This window comes from Seriola aureovittata, chromosome 2 (assembly GCF_021018895.1).
Source record: "Seriola aureovittata isolate HTS-2021-v1 ecotype China chromosome 2, ASM2101889v1, whole genome shotgun sequence".
NCBI classification, from domain to species: Eukaryota; Metazoa; Chordata; class Actinopteri; order Carangiformes; family Carangidae; genus Seriola; species Seriola aureovittata.
The window spans coordinates 30,738,186-30,754,214 of NC_079365.1; the positions used below are offsets into that span (position 1 = coordinate 30,738,186).

At 42.9% G+C, this 16,029-nt stretch overlaps 2 protein-coding genes across 2 annotated transcripts; both read right to left on the reverse strand.

The window, feature by feature from the left end:
* Window positions 1–11,038: 11,038 nt before the first annotated feature.
* LOC130177685 (nuclear factor 7, ovary-like) lies at window positions 11,039–12,690 on the reverse strand. The gene is made up of 2 exons (XM_056389606.1): window positions 12,545–12,690; window positions 11,039–12,459 (listed from the first exon to the last, which is right to left on the reverse strand). The coding sequence occupies exon 2, from the start codon at window positions 12,440–12,442 to the stop codon at window positions 11,039–11,041; it is 1,404 nt and encodes a 467-aa protein (XP_056245581.1). The 5' UTR covers window positions 12,443–12,459; window positions 12,545–12,690.
* A 1,216-nt stretch (window positions 12,691–13,906) lies between these two features.
* On the reverse strand, window positions 13,907–15,547 carry LOC130177696 (nuclear factor 7, ovary-like). Its single transcript, XM_056389615.1, has 2 exons — window positions 15,392–15,547; window positions 13,907–15,306 (listed from the first exon to the last, which is right to left on the reverse strand). The coding sequence occupies exon 2, from the start codon at window positions 15,287–15,289 to the stop codon at window positions 13,907–13,909; it is 1,383 nt and encodes a 460-aa protein (XP_056245590.1). The 5' UTR covers window positions 15,290–15,306; window positions 15,392–15,547.
* Between the last annotated feature and the right edge of the window lie 482 nt (window positions 15,548–16,029).

A 16,029-nucleotide genomic window follows, 5' to 3' on the forward strand; every position in this document is an offset into this window, starting at 1 on the left:
ACTGAAAGGGAGGTAAAGATAAATGGAGGGAAAGACAGATTAGGGCAAAGACCCGGGGCTTCATTAGAGAGAGGGATGGCTGCTAATGTAACTGTGCAGACTGATGGATGAATCGATGTTTTTCTGTGCAAACAAGCGCAAATTGGTTCAGTGGAGGAGCCGATGACGGATCTGTGACTTAAAGAAGATGATGCGATACTGTAAATTTAGCGTTTACATCCATCAGCACACAAACTATAGTAAGATGCTCAGATGAGACCGATGCAGTGATGTGGGTTGAAGTCAATCGCACACTGGAGGGAGGGATTTAGTTTATATCGAGTTCTAAATTAGTGCAGCAAAACAGTAGAAGAAGAGTGTGAGTATCTGACATGGAGCCACGCTTTGCGACGCAGCGGTGAGGGCGGGAACAGCTGGTGACGAAAAGCAAAAAATACAACGTAAATCAGACCGCCTCATTTCAGTTCGGCCTTCGCGGTCCATGACGACCACGAAGGGCCACACTTTCGCTGACCACGACCTCGGCCCTGACCTCCACGTCAAGCGAGATGATTGAGATGTAAATTACATTTCACAAAGTGCATTTTGGTAAAAAACATTCAAACTAAAGAGGAAAAATAACAGTTTATAATAATACAATTAAACCTTCACCAGGTAAAAATCCTTTCACTTTGAGTTTGAAAACTGGTTGTTCAAGAACACAAATCAGCTTCAGCTCCGATTCACCGCCCCAACTGCCTTCTCCTCCGTAGCAACGGCAGCTGAGCCTCATGGGTATTGTAGTATTTGCATGAGCATGTGTTGAACTAAACCAGCAGAGTATACGGAGCATTAAACCCTCAGTGTCGTACATCGTATGATCGTACTGGACTGATTCCACCGACTCATCGTCTCTGACTGAACTGACTCTGACATAGTTCTGATGACATCACAGATTTATCTTGTGGTTATGAGAAGTAATTAAAACTAATTAAAGTGCCTGAAATGAGACTCTCATTGGATGAGCGTCTGTAGGACGCGGTGACATTTCACCTGACATCAGAAGACAGTCAGCAGGACGCTGGCAGCGCTCACTGCGCCTCCTGCTGCGTCAGTATCACACGTCCACTCCGCTTAACAACCTCCTCCATCACCGAGCAACCGTCACCAAGGTGACACCGTGAAGCTGTCACTGCCGTACTCCCAGAGACTGTCACTATGGTAACATGCTGCTGTGCATGCTATGCCAGCAGGGTGGGGTGGGGTGGGGGGGGGGTGGAGGTTAGAAGCTCAAGATCAACATGAAGTTTTGTTTTTTCAATCTGACAAAGAATCAAACAAAAATCTGACAAATATCTGAGATTAAGAAAGAAAGAAAAACACGTCAGACATTAAATATTTACTTTTGATTTTCTAGTGGAGGCAGGATGACAGTCTCTGGCATCAGGCCTCACGGAGGCTTTAACTCTGCCCGAGTCAACAACAGATATCTCTACAAGGCTTCAGTCTCCTTCACCTGTTACACACAGGTATATATAAATACAGGTCGGTGACATGGCCGCGCTGCTGACCTTATCAAACTAGTTGAAACTGGTTTCAGTTTAACGTTGTGTTTTATAATCCCTCACCAGCTCTCAGATCTTCTACCGCCAGACTTTTAAATACACACAAAGGAAAACCAGATGCAGCTGAAAACCTGTTCATTTTACTTTTATTGTATTCTTTCACATTTTACTTTTGCTTGTTTCTGTTTTTGTTTTCTTTTACATAATTTATCATCTCCTGTCTTTCTGTTGTCTGTTCTGGTGTCATGTACCATCTCATTTTGTATTGTAAAGCACTTTGAGCCACATCTCTTGAATGGAAAGTGCTGTATAAATAAAATGTATCATTATTATCATTATTATTAAAAACAAGTTTTATGTTTACCTGAGGAACAAGGACATGGAATCCATCTTTGATCATTCAGGATGCTGATTTGTTGACTGCGTGGACCAATGATATCGCTGAAAGTTATTCAAGCTCTGTTAATATTTCACGACTGCAGATTCAGACAGCTAGGGTTTCATATGTCACGAACCTAAGGAACCAACCCTGTCAGCTTGTGGGGGACAGGGGGCGGAGCTAAATACACCTGAAACCTTGTCAATACAGAGAGAGAGAGTTAGCATTAGCACAATTGCTAACACTGTCAGCACTGCCAGTTACGAGCTAAGAAACAACATAAACAAATAAAAGATGCTAACTGCGCTAACTATCCGTCTGCTAGTCTCTGATTCTGGTCTCAACAGACCAGGAGACCAGGGTCCTCACACCAAGTCAGGGACCAATCAGGGGCTTTCATGGAGTCAGCTGCAGGGAGCAGGTGCATCCAGGAAGCTTGTGCAACTGATTCAGGTTCAGGTTCAATGATGCGTTCAGGAGCCTTGAAGAGATGCGTTTTCATCACTATTTACCTCCTCCAATGTTGGTGATAGAGTCTAATGAGAGTCTGGGTGTTGTCTGCTGGTTTAAAACTGTGCTGTACTTGTGGCCTTCGCTCAGGCCACATGATGCATCAGTCACCACCCTGCCAACACACACATCCACAGTGTGTCGACAGTTGGAGGAAAGATGGACTTGACACAAGGATAAAAACTCTCTTTTTTTTTTGCTGGTGGGTAAATAGGCCAAGAAATACAGTGTTTGATATTTGTCCTGTCACCGCGGCTCGTGCAGGAGGAACCCTGCTGTAATCCTCCAATGGGACTGGGGGGAAAACAAAGAAGACCGGGGGCGGGGCTCACGCTGTGTCGGGGATGAGTTATTTCATTACGGCCAGAGCAAGTCATTAGTGAAAACACTTCTGAGGCATGTAAGCACCCGAACGCAGCACATAGTGACACTGTGTGACCTCTGATGACACACTCAGAGTTTACACTTCTGAGAACACGCCGGCGCGTTGTCACAAGCTGCCACGACTCAAGGCGATGGAAGAGGTTTGAAGAATGCTAGAAGCTAAAAGCAAATTGGTTTTATTGGAACCTTCATCATCAGTAAATGTCAATGTGTCACTCATAAATACTGCAGCAGCCGTCCTAGGTTTGTTTTTGTGAAGGTCAACCATCGCAAGAGCCACGCAGAACAGGTCCAGAGTCGCACCGTCAACAGAGGCAAACCAGGCAAATGTTTGGGCCCCCTCCCAAGGGGAAAAGAGGCCCCGGATGGCCCCTCATATTGGCACATTTTGCAAAGACAACTCTAAACCACCCTAAACCTCCCATAAAATTACTACACAGTGAACTGCTGCTGGTCCAAACCCCCTCAGTGGGGCCCCAGATGATGCGCGCTGTAGCTAGCATCTACCGAATGCCTGCCTCTGAGGCGTTTAGGAAACATCTGTAAATTGTAGCATCTACTGACAGTCTGCATGTGAGGTGTTTAGGGGACGGTCCTTGCCCCCCCCCCAGAGTCTTGGAACATAATCTACTGTAGCGTACAAAGCGGACATGCGGTGCTGTATTTTCCTTAGACAAACTCGTAAATCTAAAATCTCACTCTAAATAACTTTGTTGAAGTTTGGTTCTTTCTGTCCAGATATTCAGTTTAAAAAGGGAAGAGAATTCATGCAAATAAAATCATAACGACAAAAGTCAATAAAAAGAAAAACTCCCGATTATGAATCAAAACACAAACGCTCGGCCCTCATCAGCATGCAAATGCTTGAAAATGGCTTGACATATTGATAAACACTCAGAAGGCTGTGAAAGGAGCTTATCAACACCTTGGTCGGCAGCTCCGAGTCCACAGTCTAGAAATTACAAAGCCTCCTAAAGGTTAATGGGATTCCTCAGTCCACAGCAAAAATATCTTTAGTTTTTGGAGGAAGTCACTGAGGTGTGGTGGTGGGGGAGGGGGGGAGGGAGGGAGGGAGGGAGGGAGGGAGCAGTTGATTCAAGGGGTCTTCAGTGTGTTTACAGTAGATGAAAGACAGTGTAAGTTTGAGTTTAAATCTCTGTCTAACCCCAACCAGAACAGGAAGGTTCAGGTGGTAAATTTTCTCACATGCAACGCTCCAAAACACTTCCATAGAAACGAGCTGCAAATACAGAAATGAAGCCGGTTCAAAAACACAGACGAAACTATAAAACAGACACAAGAAGGGAAACGTGCTGCAGGAAGACTGAACAAAAACATGAGCAGCGAACACGCAGCAAATACAGAAACGATGCAACAACAAAAACACACGCAACAGAAGAACAACACATCCAAACAACACAGCACAGGTGCTCCAGGCCTCTAGGGGGAGCTCTCAGTGAGCTCCACTGTCCTGTGCCACATTAATGCAACTCAAACAAAACCCCTTGACTGTCCACAGTCCACGTCCCATTACAAAAATAAACAAAAATAAAATTTAAATCCGCCTTTAAAAATTCAAGAATCTGAATCCAGAAACTGCAATGCATTGCAAAATAAGGATCCGAAAGGAGTCAAACTCACCTGATGCACTGGGGTTTGGTACTCCGGTCTAGGTGATCTCTGGTCCTGGATCAGGTGTTACAGTCCTCCACTCACAGATTCCCATGATTCCCCTGTGGATCAGGCTTCACCACAAAAGGGGAAAAAATGCATTTTCCCAACTCTGTAGAAGATTGTTCCCTTGTCTCCCTCTCTCTGTCCTCCTTCCCCAAACAATCACCCTCCATTGCTCTCCTGGCCACACCCCCCACACCTTTGAACCTGGCTGCCACACCTGACCTGGAACAGGAAGCTAGCCTTGGCCTTCACAGTAAAAGCATGAGTGACAACCTAAATAGAGTTTCTTTAATATTAAACTGCCCCCAGGTACTTGTAGCTGTGTCACAATACGACATTAAAGAACAAAGATTAAGATGATAAAAAATGTTTTAAAAAACATGTTTTAAAAAAATTAAGATGTTTGAAATCTTTAAATAAGAAGCCTCAAAAGTAAATATGTTTACTACATGTTGAAACCCGATTTTCTATCAATCAATCAATCAATCAATCAATCAATCAGACTGAGGACTGAACTGACCTGAGGAAACACTGAAGGCTGGAAAGCAAAGATAATGATGGAGTGATAAAGAGGAAATAATAAAATACTAAATCAGAGAAGATGTATCAAAGTGAGTGAAACCAGTAATCAAAGGTAGGTTATTAAAAATCAAATAAAAGCTAAGAAAAAATATTAAAGATGAAATAATAAAATGCTTAAAGAGATGAGATGTTTGGAAGTGAGTAAAACAAGAAATAAAAGTAGAAATGAAATAAATAACCAGAAATAAAAGGAAAACAATCCAGAAAATAAACATAGAATAAAAGGACACACCAGTTAAACAGCTTAATATATATATATATGTATATATGTATATATATATATATATATATATATAAAAGATAAATAAATAAAAATAAATAAACATACAGTGGAACATACAGTACAGCAGCAACAACAACAACAGTAACAGTAGCAGGTTTTCTGAGGGCAGACTCACTTTCCCGCTCTTTGAACACTTCTGCTTGAACTCTTTTTCACTTCAGGCTGAACGATAACTCTCCTTTAATGTTTAAATCCATTTCACTAAGTACACTCTGTTTGAAGACATGACCATCACATGGCATCAGCTGGAAAGACCCTTGGAATTGCAGCATGTTTCTGCAACTTCAGCCCCCCCCCCCCCGCTGTGACCATAACCACAGATATCCTACATCTCCATATTATCACGTTAGCGTCCGGTGGCAAGCGTTCCTCACGTGGCCCCCTCGCACTTTTTAATTGAAGTCTTTCAAGTGGAGAAACAGAATAATTACCCCCCTGACCTCCAGGTTTCTCTTTCATCTCCTCTCATCTCCTTTTCTTTTATCGTTGCTGTGACTTTGGTTATTTTGGTTATCTTCTTTCATATCATTTTTCAATCTGCTTTTTTGTTTCCCTCTCTTCCTTCTCTCCTCCTCCTCCTCCCCCCCAGAGTTAAAGCAGAAACCAAACGTGCACACATGCGTGTTGCGGGCAGATATGCAGACGCCTTTCTGCAGACGTTTAAAGCCTATAATTTGTGAAGAATTATTCTGTTTTGTCCTTTAAGTGGCACGTCGCCATCTCTCCCGAGCCTTGGATGTGATAATGGCCGTCTCTTAATAACAATCGCTTTTTCTCTTTGGCTGGGTTTTATTTTGACAAACAGCGCCGTCTGAAACATGCAAACAGATGTGACCTCAGCCAGGCGCTCGGCGGATTTGTGTATTCGATTAGATTTGAAGTGAAAAGTCATTTCTGAAAAGGAATAAAGAGAAAGAGAGAGAGAGCGAGAGCTCATTGTGATTGTAGTGCATTCATATGGGATCATCAGGGATGAGCAAATAAAATCAGTTTTTATTCTTCCCTCTTTCTGTGTCATTAACTTTGTTTTCCTTAAAAATCTAATTCATAAAGCGAGATGTTGTGATGTTAGAACCAATGGACTGAATTAAGTCTGAGGATTCATCTCAAAATCACATTAATACATATACAATATATAGTGTATATATATCTATATATAGATATATATGACCAATAACAGCGAGTCTCTGCTTCCACACAAACCTGAGACCTTGGGAGCTGAGAGCGGACATCGTCCAGGTCAAGTGATGACCCTCAGAAAAAGGATGATCACTCCACATCTCTTCAGCTCCAGGAGCGTTCACAGTGATTATGTTGTCGTGCAACAGAACCGACAATGAAATCTGATTAGCCGCCAGATTCTGACTATGAGTGATTTATTCTGAGGTTTATTGTTAATGACGGATGAACAGGTATAGACCATTGAGAGAATACATCAAATGAAGTGGATGCAACAGCTTGAAATGACGCCACTGCAGGTGCAATACAAATATGTGGATTTAGCAGATCAGTTTAAACTGATGTTGACACACAGTATATTTGATGTTGCTGTGTTTCCAATAAACATCCGTGACTTGTGATGAGAACAACTACATACAGCTGGGAGCAGGAGCTGGAGAGGCAAACGTCAGATTGTGGTCAGTTTAAATTTTGTTTCAACACTCATGGTCTCCAGAGGATGAAGCTCTGACTTTGATGGACCTTGTATTTCCACAACTGCTCGAGGCAAAGTTGTGATTTGTGATATTAGCCTATTTAATAAGAATTGATATTCATGGTTTCCAGAGAGTGAATCTCACTGGCCTTGGTGATCCCCTGACTTTTTCTCCAGCACCATTTGACATTTGTGGTTTTAGATGCCCTCTACATGTTCATCTACTGGGTGGATTACAATGAAATCAGGCGTTCATGTTCCCCGCAGGATGAACCATCATAAGGTCAACATTTCAGTTTGTTTAAAAATACCTACAAGACTAAAGACATTCACAGCTCCCTCAGCTCTGCTCTGTGTTTATAATGATAAGATAAGATGAACCTTTATTGATCCCCCGTAGAGCAAATTCAAATTTGTCACAGCAGCACAAAAGGGAGAAAAATGTAATAAGAAATAAAATAAGAATAGAAACAGAAACTCAAATAAAAAAATAGATAATAGAAACACTATGTAATAATCTTTATTTCAAGAGCACTTTTCAAAATCTACGTGACAAACTGCTCGACAAAGGCAGCAATAAAATAGAGTCAGTACATTTCTTCAAAGAGAATAAAAACAGATAAAACACTTGAAACAATCAGGTGAATAAAAAACAATAAACTTAAAGGGAACGTAAAACCAGGAAATGAACTAAGATAAAAGTATACGTCAAGAGGAGACTTAAAGGTCACAGATTCAGTCGACCCGATTTCCTCGGGCAGATCGTTCCGGAGCCTTAGCTTAGTGCTAATTAGCAAATGTTAGCATGCTAACATGCTAAATTAAGATGTGGAAATGATAAACATTCGACCTACTAAATGTCAACATGCAAACATTTTCCTTGTGGGTGTGTTAACATGCCGCTAACAGAAAGAAGAAGAAGACTTTTACAGCTCCCTCTAGTGGCGACATGAGACTGTGCAACTTCAAGAACGGACACATTTTTGGCATTTTTTCTTATTTCATTCAGTGACAGGAACAAATTTCCAACATGAACACACACACACACACACACACACATACACACACACACACACACACACACACATACACACAAAACAGTGAGTGCAACAACAAAGTGGCTGAATACAGAAGAATTTTACCATGAATACTTTAACAAAGTACCAGTGTTGGTTGGAAACACACACACGGTGGCGTGGCAGCTGCTACAGTGAGGTGACCGCTTCCCCTCCAGCTGTGAGACCTGGAGGAGAGACCAATGAATATTTAAACATCTAATATATTTCACACTCAGTCAGTCACACACACGCACACACAAACACACACACAGACACACACACACACACACAAACACACACACAGACAAACACACACACACAGACACAAACACACACACACACACACACACACACAGGAACGATACAGTACATCGATACTGACGTGGGTCACTACACTAACAAGAATGTGGATATACCCATTAATTTATAATGTGTGTGAGTGTGTGTGTATGAGAGAGAGAGACAGGTGACAGTTAAGGTCACTGCACAGAATTTGATATACGCAGTCTGCTGCAAAATGACAACAGTAATTTTATGGGTGTGCACACACACACAAGCGCACACACACACACACACGCACACACACACACACACACACACACACACACACAGTCATACAGTATATGATATTTGCTGAGTATGAAGCTTTGCTGGAGGTGAAAAAGAACCCACAGATTTGATTAACAAAAAAATAGTAACTAAAGAAATAAAGTAAAGTTACAATACGTAACTTTCTAAACAGTAATTTTTATTTATTTTTAGTAAAGTTTACCTGAAATATAGAGGTGCTGTCACTAAAGCTTCTGTGACCCACACTCATTGAACAGCCTGGCAGCAGAGATGTTCTCCTGATTCCATTCGACATCCTTGCTAATGAGCGCTAGAGGTTGAGCTATTGCTCCCTTGTCCTCCATGCTCTGCTGCAAACAGGATAAACATGGACTTAATCAAAATCCTCAGAGGAATCTGACGACCTTTATAACTGCTCAGTGTGTGTGTGTGTGTGTGTGTGTGTGTGTGTGTGTTTGTGTGTGTGTGTGTGTGTGTGTGTCAGTCCATTTACGAGCTTTCTGAGACAAAAACACTGATAGTGCAGCGCTGACCGAAAAACTTTCATCAATACGACTTGCTCAACAACAACGTTGTACGTTATTTTTAACGTATATGTTTAACATGAGCTTTATAAACTGGAAACTTCCACTACATCACAGTGTCACACATAAGCCAGGGTTGTGTGTCGACCTGGTTCAGAGAGAACCAGCTGCTGAAATGATGTGACACATCTACACAGTCAGATATCCATTAACTCCTGCTCACACATACTGTATGAAAACTACTGATATTTAATCACTGAAGCTAAATATAAGTAGGAGTAGCTAACTATCTAACTTGTTTCATACACTTTCTTACTTTCAGAGTTTCTCAATTAGATTGTCAAGTATCTATAGATGAACGCTAAAGTTAGCTAGTTTCTAACTTTAGCCTTATGTTACTATTTAGCTAATGAATGCTAGCTACTTTTAACTTCTGCCTTAGGCTACAGTTTAGCTAACTGTTTCTAACTTTAGCATTAAGTTACACTTCAGCAAACTAATGTTAGCTAGATCCTAACTTTAGCCTAAAGTTATGGTTTAGCTAACTAATGTTAGCTAGGTTCTAAGTTTAGTATTAAGTTACAGTTGAGCTAACTAATGTTAGCTAGGTTCTAAGTTTAGTATTAAGTTACAGTTGAGCTAACTAATGTTAGCTAGGTTCTAAGTTTAGCATTAAGTTACAGTTGAGCTAACTAATGTTAGCTAGGTTCTAAGTTTAGCATTAAGTTACAGTTGAGCTAACTAATGTTAGCTAGGTTGTAAGTTTAGCATTAAGTTACATTGAGCTAACTAATGTTAGCTAGGTTGTAAGTTTAGCATTAAGTTACAGTTGAGCTAACTAAAGTTAGCTAGGTTCTAAGTTTAGTATTAAGTTACAGTTGAGCTAACTAATGTTAGCTAGGTTCTAAGTTTAGCATTAAGTTACATTGAGCTAACTAATGTTAGCTAGGTTCTAAGTTTAGTATTAAGTTACAGTTGAGCTAACTAATGTTAGCTAGGTTCTAAGTTTAGCATTAAGTTACATTGAGCTAACTAATGTTAGCTAGGTTCTAAGTTTAGCATTAAGCTACAGTTGAGCTAACTAATGTTAGCTAGGTTCTAAGTTTAGCATTAAGCTAGGACAGGAAGTTGACAAAGTGTAGCAGGAAGACGAGAACAACAACATTCAGCTGTTTGTCACTGAGCTGCTGAAATCACACTCAGTGGACATGAACACGTTTGACTGCTTTATTAGTTCATGAAGAAAAAAGTCATCAGTTAGTTGAGTGAACAGACATCATCAGTAATTAATGAGAGAGAAACAGCAGAGATCAAAGATATGACACGTTGTGATTGTGAACAAACTGGACACAGACTGTGATCTGTACAAACACTGTTACTGTTACTGTCCTGAACAGGAGGAACAAACCTCCAGTCCTGTCAGCTCTCTACAGGCAACATGGACTTCTTCTACACATTAGACCATGTTTGAATGACAGGAAGCAGAGATCATGTGACATCCACGTCTGAAGGTTCAGTGGTCAGAGACTCTTCAGGATCAATGAGCTCTGGTTCCATATTTCAATCTAACAGACAACAGCTCTGAATATTACACACTATATCAACACACATCAACACAATGATATTTATATACATTATATAGAGAAATATACAGTGATGCTGTTACACATTCAACCTGCCCCCTCCACCTCCCTCCACCTTCTCCACCTCCCTCCATCCCCCTCCACCTCCCTCCATCCCCCTCCATCCCCCTCCACCTCCCTCCACCTCCTCCACCTCCCTCCACCCCCCTCCATCCCCCTCCATCCCCCTCCACCTCCCTCCACCCACAAAGATATTTTAAAGTATTAAAGATCTTAAACCATCATGTTCTTCATCTTTGTTCTGTAGTGACACTGATCTTCACTGGTAATATATTCAGAGGAAAATCATTGTTTGTGGTAAAGTCTGGAAACATCCTCTCAGTGAAGGTGTGTGTGAAGGTGTGTATGTGTGTGTCAGTATCAGGATCAGAGAACGAGAGTTTTCCTCTGGTCCAGTCCAGATTCACTCTGATCCTCTGGAGCTTCTTCACTGAGAGAACAGTGGAGGGACCTGATGGAGAGAGTGCTCTGTATTTACCTCCATATAACCCTATTCTCCATGATGTAGCTCCAGCTTTTTCTTTCCCCTTCCTCTCAACAGACTCTGCAGCCACACCTACTAACCAGAATGGACTCTTTCCAACCTGGACGTCCCAGCTGTGAGTCCCTGAGTCAAAACCCTCAGAGCTCAGGACAAAGCCATAGGAATCAAACCTCTCTGGATTGTCAGGAAACTTCTGTCTCGTTACAGATCTCACTCTGGTCAGATCTTCAGACAGGTATAATACTGGATGAGCAGAGTTTGGGTCCAGAACCACAGGACTGTAGGAGACCAGGTCCTTCATCTTGTTCCAGATGTTGAAGGTCAGGTTGCCCAGGTGTTTGGCCTGGTCTATCAGAGCTCCTGAGGGCAGCTGTGGATCCTCCAGCAGGGGGCGCTGCTGGACTCTGTCCACTGCAGCCTTGTAGTTCTTCAGGAATGAGAGGTCTTCAGCTCTCAGCTCGTCCTCTGTGGCTCTGACTGTGTGTGACAGAGCTGCTATCTCTCTGCTCAGAGCCTCCATCTTCTCCTTCATCATGTGACTCTTCAGCTCCTCTTCCTCCCTCAGAGCAGTGATCCTGGCCTCCTCTTCCTCCTGTAGAAACTGGTGAAGCTTCTTAAACTGCTCCTTGATCTGGCTCTCAGTGTGTCGGGCCTGGACCTTGATGTGTTGTGCTGTTTGGTCACAGTCTCCTTTAACTCGTTCAAACAGCTTCAGTTTCTCTTGTAAAGGCTTCAGGGCTTTCTGGAGCTCCTCTCTGTGATCCTCTGCAGCTTCATCAACGGGTCTGAAGCTGTGGTTGGAGTGTGTCTTTGAGTCTCGACAGACGAGACACACTGGCTGCTGGTGGTCCAGACAGAAGAGTCTGAGTTTCTCAGAGTGCAGACTGCAGAGAGGCTCAGACCCTGCTGAAGGTCTCTGATGTCTCTGCAGTAAGAAGTCCTCACACAGGTTCTTCAGGGACAAACAAACAGGTGGTTCATTCTTTGACGATCTCCTCTTACACACTGGACACTCATGTATTACCTTCTCTCTCCACCAGCTCTGCAGACAGTCTCTACAGAAGCTGTGGCTGCAGGACAGGACAACAGGCTCTTTAAAGATGTCATGGCAGACAGGACAGGTGAGCTCCTCCTCTGACCGGGAAGACATGTCGTCTCTGAGTGAAGCTGAAAACACAAAGCCAGCACAGAGGTCAGTGAGGTGTGGTTTCCCTCACACTTTCACTTTCAGTCTTGTCTCTTCTAAACTCACAGTTGGTGTGTGGAGTCGCTGCAGGTTGAAGTTGCTGTCGTCCTGTTTTCCCTCCTCTCTCTGTAGAAGCTGTTGTTTTGGTTTAAAGGTGAATCTCTTTAAATGTTTCTCAGCATCAACGTGTCTCTCACGAGTGACGACCAGTATGAAATGGTATTTCCTGCTTCATCTCAGAGTATCAGGAAAAGGGTGGAGCTTTAACAGACTGTTACTGAGAGCAGTGTGCAGAGCTGTAAAAGTAGTTCTTCTTGTTGATGTATTTCTACATGTACGTTCATATATTTCACCTGTTTCATACAGTGATCCATGTTTAAGTGATATGAAATTAAATGAATACTTGAGGCATTCAGATCATCTGTCCTCTCCCACCCACAGTCTGATCACAGTGGAGCTGCTGGTTGATCTCTGCAGGAAGAAGGTCTGACAGGCTCTTTAAAGTCAAGATACAAGGTGGATCACTCACTAAAGGTTTTTCATCACACACTGGACACTCAGGGTTTGAATTATGGGGGAGTGAGGGCTCTGACCCCCCTGATTAAGACTGGGACCCCCACAAAAGTGTTAATGTTAGCTAGTTTCTAACTTTAGCATTAAGTTACAGTTGAGCTAACTAATGTTAGCTTGTTTCTAACTTAAGCCTTAAGTTACAGTTGAGCTAACTAATGTTAGCTAGGTTCTAAGTTTAGCATTAAGCTAGGACAGGAAGTTGACAAAGTGTAGCAGGAAGACGAGAACAACAACATTCAGCTGTTTGTCACTGAGCTGCTGAAATCACACTCAGTGGACATGAACACGTTTGACTGCTTTATTAGTTCATGAAGAAAAAAGTCATCAGTTAGTTGAGTGAACAGACATCATCAGTAATTAATGAGAGAGAAACAGCAGAGATCAAAGATATGACACGTTGTGATTGTGAACAAACTGGACACAGACTGTGATCTGTACAAACACTGTTACTGTTACTGTCCTGAACAGGAGGAACAAACCTCCAGTCCTGTCAGCTCTCTACAGGCAACATGGACTTCTTCTACACATTAGACCATGTTTGAATGACAGGAAGCAGATATCATGTGACATCCACGTCTGAAGGTTCAGTGGTCAGAGACTCTTCAGGATCAATGAGCTCTGGTTCCATATTTCAATCTAACAGACAACAGCTCTGAATATTACACACTATATCAACACACATCAACACAATGATATTTATATACATTATATAGAGAAATATACAGTGATGCTGTTACACATTCAACCTGCCCCCCTCCACCTCATCCATCTCCTCCATCCTCCTCCATCCCCCTCCACCTCCCTCCACCCACAAAGATATTTTAAAGTATTAAAGATCTTAAACCATCATGTTCTTCATCTTTGTTCTGTAGTGACACTGATCTTCACTGTTAATATCTTCAGAGGAAAATCATTGTTTGTGTTAAAGTCTGGAAACATCCTCTCAGTGAAAGTGTGTGTGAAGGTGTGTATGTGTGTGTCAGTATCAGGATCAGAGAACGACAGTTTTCCTCTGGTCCAGTCCAGATTCACTCTGATCCTCTGGAGCTTCTTCACTGAGAGAACAGTGGAGGGACCTGATGGAGACTGTGCTCTGTATTCACCTCCATATAACCCTATTGTCCATAATTTAGAATGTACTTTTTCTTTCCCCTTCCTCTGAACAGACTCTGCAGCTACACCCAGAAACCAGACTGGACTGTCCCCAACCTGGACGTCCCAGCTGTGAGTCCCTGAGTCAAAACCCTCAGAGCTCAGGACAAAGCCATAGGAGTCAAACCTCTCTGGATTGTCAGGAAGCTTCTGTCTCTGTCCTCGTGTCACTGTGGTCAGATCTTCAGACAGGATGAGTCCTGGATGAGCAGAGTTTGGGTCCAGAACCACAGGACTGTAGGAGACCAGGTCCTTCATCTTGTTCCAGATGTTGAAGGTCAGGTTGCCCAGGTGTTTGGCCTGGTCTATCAGAGCTCCTGAGGGCAGCTGTGGATCCTCCAGCAGGGGGCGCTGCTGGACTCTGTCCACTGCAGCCTTGTAGTTCTTCAGGAATGAGAGGTCTTCAGCTCTCAGCTCGTCCTCTGTGGCTCTGACTGTGTGTGACAGAGCTGCTATCTCTCTGCTCAGAGCCTCCATCTTCTCCTTCATCATGTGACTCTTCAGCTCCTCTTCCTCCCTCAGAGCAGTGATCCTGGCCTCCTCTTCCTCCTGTAGAAACTGGTGAAGCTTCTTAAACTGCTCCTTGATCTGGCTCTCAGTGTGTCGGGCCTGGACCTTGATGTGTTGTGCTGTTTGGTCACAGTCTCCTTTAACTCGTTCAAACAGCTTCAGTTTCTCTTGTAAAGGCTTCAGGGCTTTCTGGAGCTCCTCTCTGTGATCCTCTGCAGCTTCATCAACGGGTCTGAAGCTGTGGTTGGTGTGTGTCTTTGAGTCTCGACAGACGAGACACACTGGCTGCTGGTGGTCCAGACAGAAGAGTCTGAGTTTCTCAGAGTGCAGACTGCAGAGATGCTCAGATCTCTGCAGTAAGAAGTCCTCACACAGGTTCTTCAGGGACAAACAAACAGGTGGGTTATCCTTTGATGATCTCCTCTTACACACTGGACACTCTTGTATTACCTTCTCTCTCCACCAGCTCTGCAGACAGTCTCTACAGAAGCTGTGGCTGCAGGACAGGACAACAGGCTCTTTAAAGATGTCATGGCAGACAGGACAGGTGAGCTCCTCCTCTGACCGGGAAGACATGTCGTCTCTGAGTGAAGCTGAAAACACAAAGCCAGCACAGAGGTCAGTGAGGTGTGGTTTCCCTCACACTTTCACTTTCAGTCTTGTCTCTTCTAAACTCACAGTTGGTGTGTGGAGTCGCTGCAGGTTGAAGTTGCTGTCGTCCTGTTTTCCCTCCTCTCTCTGTAGAAGCTGTTGTTTTGGTTTAAAGGTGAATCTCTTTAAATGTTTCTCAGCATCAACGTGTCTCTCACGAGTGACGACCAGTATGAAATGGTATTTCCTGCCTCGTCTCAGAGTATCAGGTGAGGGGTGGAGCTTTAACAGACCGTTACTGATAACAGTGTGCAGAGCTATAAAAGTAGTTCTTCCTGTTGATGTATTTCTACATGTACGTTCATATATTTCACCTGTTTCATACAATGATCCATGTTTAAGTGATATGAAATGAAATGAATACTTACAAGGTAGAACAATGGGGGTGGGGGGTGGACTGTACCATCTCTAACACCTGGTCTGCCTCACTCCTTCACTGGCTCCGCCCTCAAGTCTCTGCTCCTGTGAGTCTCACAGACACTGAAGCTAAATGTTTGCTAGTTTCTACCAAAGGTTCCCTCTGAGTCTAAACTTACATGTTGGTGTGAAAGTAACAACAACTTGAAGTTGTAGAGCTGTAGTATTGTAGTCTTGTAGTATTGTAGTATTTTTTGTAGTATTGTAGAAATGTTGTACTGCAGTACTGTAGTATTGTAGGATTGTTG

Excerpts from the sequence above, each read along its gene's own strand:
- LOC130177685 (XM_056389606.1), bottom strand. The coding sequence starts at position 12,442 with ATGTCTTCCCGGTCAGAGGAGGAGCTCACCTGTCCTGTCTGCCATGAC.
- LOC130177696 (XM_056389615.1), bottom strand. The coding sequence starts at position 15,289 with ATGTCTTCCCGGTCAGAGGAGGAGCTCACCTGTCCTGTCTGCCATGAC.